This window comes from Bison bison, unplaced genomic scaffold (assembly GCF_000754665.1).
Source record: "Bison bison bison isolate TAMUID 2011002044 unplaced genomic scaffold, Bison_UMD1.0 scf7180017864487, whole genome shotgun sequence".
Lineage (NCBI taxonomy): Eukaryota > Metazoa > Chordata > Mammalia > Artiodactyla > Bovidae > Bison > Bison bison.
In genome coordinates this window covers 8,951,517-8,958,041 of record NW_011495047.1, presented here as the reverse complement: position 1 = coordinate 8,958,041, position 6,525 = coordinate 8,951,517, and the positions used below count along the sequence as shown (strand labels likewise).

The following is a 6,525-nucleotide window of genomic DNA, read 5'->3' as shown; positions in this document are numbered from 1 at the left end:
CTAGAGATTAGAGAAAGATGTTGCTGCATAGATGGGCTTCTATTCTCAGCCAGGGACGCTTCCAGGACCAGCAGGTAGCAGCACACTCATGCACCTGTGTGCCTGCACTCACAAACACACAAACACACACACACGCATGCCCCAGGCCACTAGGCACACACTCAGTGTCCCCTCCCCCATGCCCCTGAGTGGTGATGGTGTCAGGTTCAGAGTGAGATGGAGGGCTGAATTCAAGCCTCCCATGATGGGAAAGATGCAGTTTCCAGGAACATAAGTGTGGTCAAAACAGGACCAGTGTGTGTGTGTGTGTGTGTGTGTGCGAGGCTATGTGTATTTGTGCAGTTTTATGTAAAAGGGGTTTCCCTCTGACTTCTCTGGTCTCATCTGGGGAGCCTATAAACTCAGCATCACCCAGGCCCTCTCATATATTAACTGTCCGTGGTGTGATTGGAACCCCTCTGTCATGATGGCCAAGTGCAGTGCACAGCCTGGGTAACTGTACACAGCAGTCCTCTCAAGGGCCCTCAGCTGGCCCAGCTCTGGAAGAGAGACCAGATCTTTCTCATAGGTACCTCAATTCCGTGTCCGAGGACAGGAACCAGAAACACTGAGCACCCATTCAAACCAGGAGAAGGGAGTGGCGGTGACAGGATAGGAACAGCTGTTGGCTGGCCACCCACTTTGTCCCCATAAGTAGGGATCAGGAGATTGCAAATTGGGTAAGAAAATCCTCTCACCTCCAGCTCAAGACTGTAATCCTGGGCCTCTGGTCCCCTAAGCTTTGTTCTATTTTCGCTCCTCTTCTTAGAGTGAGCGGGTCTCCATTGGCTGCAAGGATTTAGTGGGGACTTTTAACACAAGTTTTCCTGCAGCCCTTGGATCTGGTGTAGGCTTGCACAGCCCCCGTGACCTCCTCTCCTCTGCTTACCTCCTCTAGTCATTTCCCTGCGCTTTGGGATTCAGGCCCTTCCTCGCTCAGATCTGGGGAACTCAGGCTTGTGAGCGAGGAGGGCCCAGTGTTAGGAAGCCCAGCCGCGCTGGTGTGGGGACCAGCGGTGAAAAGAACCGGTCCCCCTTGGGCATCAGCCTCCCGCAGGCCTGAGCGATGGGGAACATTATGGACGGTAAGTCGGTGGAGGAGCTGAGCAGCACCGAGTGCCACCAGTGGTACAAGAAGTTCATGACAGAGTGCCCCTCCGGCCAGCTCACCCTCTACGAGTTCCGCCAGTTCTTCGGCCTCAAGAACCTGAGCCCGTGGGCCAGCCAGTACGTGGAGCAGATGTTTGAGACCTTTGACTTCAACAAAGTGAGCTGGGCTCTGGGTGGGGAGCGCTGCAGGGATGTCCCGGGGCTAGTGTGGGGGTGGGGGGGCAAGTGTGAGGACAGCTGGAGGAATGACTGTTTATCTGGGAGACTGAGTATCTACATCAGTGACTCCAGTTTTCTAACGTCCATTGAGCACCTACTGTGTGTCAGGCACTAGAGGTTTGGAAATGAATCAGCCCTCATCCCCAAGGAAGAGAGAGAGAGGGAGACCCTGGTCAGTGCACTCGGAGGCTAAACGTTGGTTTCCTCTGCCTCTTCCACATGCGCAATTTACCCCAGAACAACGTGAACACTTACAAGACGGTTGACAAGCACCTACTAAGTGCTTGGTGCTGCACCTGGTGCCTCTGCACAGGCCCTCAGATGCTCCCGGGATGCAGAAGGCAGAGGTGCGGAGAGCAGAGAGCAGGGTGATGAGCTTCAGGCTGGCTTCAGGCCCGCTGGTCTGGGGTGGGCAGGTCCACGTTGTTTGGGTCACCCATCCCATGATGATCTGTGGACCCTAGAACTGGGACAGTCAGGGTTGCCTGGTCACCGGGGAACCCAGGCCACTCCAGCTCCCAAGTCCCCAGTGACCTCAGTTCATCCTAAGAGGGCCTGAAGGTCTGTGCAGTGGTCAAATTATAGATGTCTCCCCAAGGGATCACCTGAACGCACCAGGTGAGGGCTTCCTGAGAAGATAGAGGGGACACTGTAAGTTTCTGTCCCTAGTTTTCATCAGCTGGGTGGCCTTGGAGCCCATTTCTTCCCCGCTCTGCCTCAGCTTATTCACCGTCAACTGTCATGGACATCAGGAGCATTAGTTAAGATGTTTCTTGGTATTTCAGAGCAAACCTTCCATTAATTTGGAGCAATTCAGTCAAGATGTAGTGGTAGAAGAACGTAAATCCATACATCTATCTCCCCCCACCCTCTGGCCCCCAGCTGCCTCCTCCAAGGTGAGGACAGGAAGCTGCCAAGTGTCCACTGCACGCTGGGGAGACATTGCCCAGGGCTTTTCCGGCTCTCCTCGCTGCCCAGAGGGTCCCAACATCATTGTAGGTGGGGCTTCTAGGGAAAGCTGAGGCTCAGAGTCTATTTAAAAACTCACTAATGTTTAGGATCAAGGGGCCAAAGCAGCTTATGGGCTTTGAGCCCCAGCCTCAAGGGCAGCACTGTGGTGCCTGAGGGCTTTCCTAAAAGAGGTGCAGGGTCAGAGTACTGGAGCCCAAGGTATAGAGACCAAGAAGGGATGGCATCCTCATGCTAGACCCCTGAAATACTCCAGAAGAAATGATCTTTCCTGAAAAGGTGTCAGAGTCCGTGGTTGAGCCTCAACTCATACCCAAATGCACTGAAAGAGCTCAGCTTCTTGCCTGTTAAGGAAACGCTTTGAATCAAGATAACCCTTTGGATCTCAGATCTAAGATGACACTTATGACACCGGGGCGTGGCAACCCCTCAACAATTTGGCTAACTGAGTCATTCAAATGCTAGCTCTTCAATTTCTGTCACATGTAGGCACCACTGATGACTCAGTAGAATTCGCCTGCAGTGCTGGAGACCCGGCTTCTATCCGTGGGTCAGAAAGATCCCTTGGAAAAGGGAATGGCAACCCACTCCAGTATTTCTGCCTGGAGAATTCTATGGACAGAGGAGCCAGGCAGGCTACAGTCCATGGGGTCACAAACAGCCGGACACAACTGAGCAACGAATACTTTCACTTTTTTTTGAAGCGCCACTTGTATTGTCCCAAACCCCCGTCTTGGATTCTACTCACACCCCCGCCTTAGGGCCTGGTTCCACCAGGCAGTCTTCCTCCAGAATTCCACTCAGCTCACACCTTCCCCAGCTGCAAGGCTCTGGTCAAATGTCTCCTTTCCACTGATACTACCCTGATGTCCTGGTTTCAGCCCTATTTAACTGGGACTAGTCCTCACCTGGGCATTTCCTCAACCTTCCCTTTTCCCCTAGAGCATGTCTCGTCTTTGTATTAGAAGATGATGTCATCTTCTAATACAAAGACGAGACATGCTCTATGATTATGGTCAATCTCCCTGATGGAATGTGAGCTCCACAAAGGCAGGGATTTCTGTCTTTTTCATTGCTGTATCCTTTGCACCTAGAACAGTGCCTAGAATACAGTAGGAGATCAATCAGTATTTTTACTTGAGTGAATGACTATATGAGAAATTATTAGTTTTATGGACTACTTATATATAATATATATTAATTAACATTCATGCTTGCTAAACTGAAGAGCATCTTTGTAACATTTGAAGTGTCTTGTACACTGAAGGCAGAAATCACACTTTGGACACAACTTCCACCCACTGTCACCAGTAAAAGACAGTGGGGCAGGTTGGCTACAAGATGAGACCCAGGACTAGGAAGCTTTGATACAGAAGACTGAAAGTTTTGGATAGTGCAAACAATAGCCCTTGGGCCTATTTTTGTCAATGAAGTTTTGTTAAAACACACCACATACTCCTTTTACAGATCATCAAAACTGAAATATGTGCTATGTGCCCTTTGTAGAAAAAGTTTGCCAGTCCTTGAACTAGAAGAGAGTTGTATCCTAGGGTACTGTGGCAGATGGTCAGGGTTTGGGGGTACGGCCATGAGTAGGGAATGTGACCAGGGCAACCTGCATATGCTTTGCTTACTTCAGAGTTTTGCCTGAGCTTGAGTGTGCCTGGCAATCACACAGGTGCACACAAATCAATGTAAATCTCCCATCCTTGCATCTGAGCGCTGGGTGGCAATTAAGAGACTCAGTTTATTAATATTTATTTATTTGTTTATTGGCTGCACCACAAGGCTTGTGGGATCTTAGTTCCCTGACTAGGGATTGAACCCACGCTCTCCTGGCAATGGAAGTGCCAAGTCCTAACCACAGGACAACCAGGGAATTCTCAAGGAGACTCAGTTTCTAGGCAAGGCTTTGTCATTCACTAGCGTGTGGCCTAACCTCTCTCACCTTCAGCTTTTCATCTGAAAACAGAGATAGAAATACCCAGAGGTGGTTGTGAGATTAAAGGAGTAAAGTGAGTGAAACACACCTCACCTGAAGCACACAAAACAAGTTAGTATTGTTGTAGTCTTATTACAGATCTAACCCAGACCACAATCCTGAAAAGCACACACTGTCTTTCCGTCTCAGAACTGAGACCCTGAGGCTATCTGACTTGTCCAAGGCCACACCTCTCCCAAGACATGGTTTAGGTCTTTCTGGAACAAACGCACCTGCCTTTCCATTGCCCCATTCTGGCCATTTTTTAATTACAAAAAGTTACAAAATTAAGAAAAATTTTAATTACCAAGAAATGACAGCTCACTGTAAAAGTTTCCAACAATATAGAGAGATAAAAAGTGGAAAGCAAAGTGTCCTTACCCTCTGTCCCCTTGCTTGGGGGAAATCTCCACAGTGGTAAGAAAGCAAACCTCTTGCTTCTCTGAGCATGGCTGCAGGGGGGCCTGGCTCCACCGTGACAAAGACCCTGAGAGGAGGGTTGGTCAAGGGCTGATTGAGGGACTTTCCTGGTGGTCCAGTGGTTAAGATTCCGCATTTCCACTGCAGCGGGCATGGGTTCGATCCCTGGTTGGGGAACTAAGATCCTGCATGCCCCATGGCACAGCCATGTGTAGGAAAGCCCTTGAACATGGGGAAACACCCTGAAAATATTCACTATGATTTTGACTTCCATTGTGGAGCTCAGAGTGGTTAAGGCCTCACCTAAGGCCAGCACATGATTGGGAACTCTTGGAGGCCTTCTTGTCCCATCTCTGCCACATCCCTAATAACAGTACCCCAGCCTCTGCTTGCACACTTTCAGGGACAGGGAGCTCATTACTGCACGAAGCTGTCCCTTCCACTGTGGGTAGTTCTGTCTGTTAAAGAGTTCTTCATACAGATCCCAAACCTGCCACTCAGTAACTTCCCGGTTCCAGAGTGAGGGTTGTGAGTAAGTGGAGCAATAGAGGCTGGACTCTGGGTTCACAGGCTCTGAGTCCAATGCCCCTTTCCTTTCAGCACTCATCCTCTCTGCAAGACACAGGCTTCCCTTTCCCAGATTCACTTGACTTGGGCGGAAGGTGGGCAGAGGCAGGCCTGTGTTTCCTGCTTCCCTGACCCTATTGGTAGGGCTGGCAGGGCCAGGTGGAAAGTCAGCTGCTGAACATATGGGGGCTCCTGGGGAAATATCCTGCAGGAATATCTTGTACCACCTTCCCCCATGGCCAATCCCTCCAAGACTCAGTGAGGGCACGACCTCCCCCAGGAAGCCTTTCTGCTGCTTTTGCCTGGTCACTGTCCTGGTCTGTGATTCCATAATGTCCCGTCCAGATGTGCTGTCCCTGAACATATGTCATGATGGCACCATGATTTCCTTATAGTGATGGTAATAATAATGTATGTGTTAGTCGTTCAGTCGTGTCCGACTCTGTGACCCATGGGGTATAGCCCGTCAGGCTCCTCGGTTCATGTGATTTTCCAGGCAAGAATACAGGAGTGGGTTCCTTCTCCAGGGGATCTTCCTGACCCAGGGATCAAACCTGGGTCTCCTGCCTGGTAGGCAGACTCTTTACCGTCTGAGCTACCAGAGAAGCCTTGGTGGTAGTAATAATAATAATAGCTGACATTTACGGAGTGCTTACTATGCGCCAGGCAGTGTTGAGTGCCTTACATACCTGCATTTATTTAAGTCCACATCAATTCCGTGGAGGTGGGAGCTATTATAACTACTACTGATCAAGGGTCAGAGTCATGTTGAATCCTTTCTCCCAGATCCTACATATTTGAGAAGGTGGGGCCAGAATTCCAGCCTGTGTCCTCAACGCGGCGCTCCCGTCAGGACGGGCTTTATCTTACTGAGTTCTGAATCCTCAGCCTATCACAGCGCCTAGTCGGTGCTCAGTAAGCTTCCAAGAATAAAGGGAAGAAGGAGAAAAGCGCTCGATCCCTCCAAGTCTACCTCTATTCCTTATCCAGGCGCGTTAGAACGCATCCAAATTACGCCCCTATTCCTAAGGGGTTCGTGACTCAACTACACACATCTTGCAACCACACCCACCAAATTGGAAGGGCTGAAGTTTGAGGATCACAGCGATGGCTGGAACCAAAGTTACCTGTGAAGTGATAGCAATAAGCCATTTACACTCCAGTGGGCGGTTGGTTTATCCGAGACGCTCAGCGTCTCCTGGGCCCCTGGGGGCTTCGGG

General features: G+C 50.2%; 1 protein-coding gene across 1 annotated transcript in view; it reads left to right on the top strand.

The window, feature by feature from the left end:
• Positions 1-895: 895 nt before the first annotated feature.
• The window catches only part of GUCA1A (guanylate cyclase activator 1A (retina)), a 6,919-nt gene continuing 1,289 nt past the window's right edge, over positions 896-6,525 (top strand). The window contains exon 1 of the mRNA XM_010863172.1: positions 896-1,306. Coding sequence (XP_010861474.1) covers positions 1,106-1,306 — 201 coding nt within the window. The 5' untranslated portion in view covers positions 896-1,105. The remainder of the gene's footprint in view (positions 1,307-6,525) is intronic.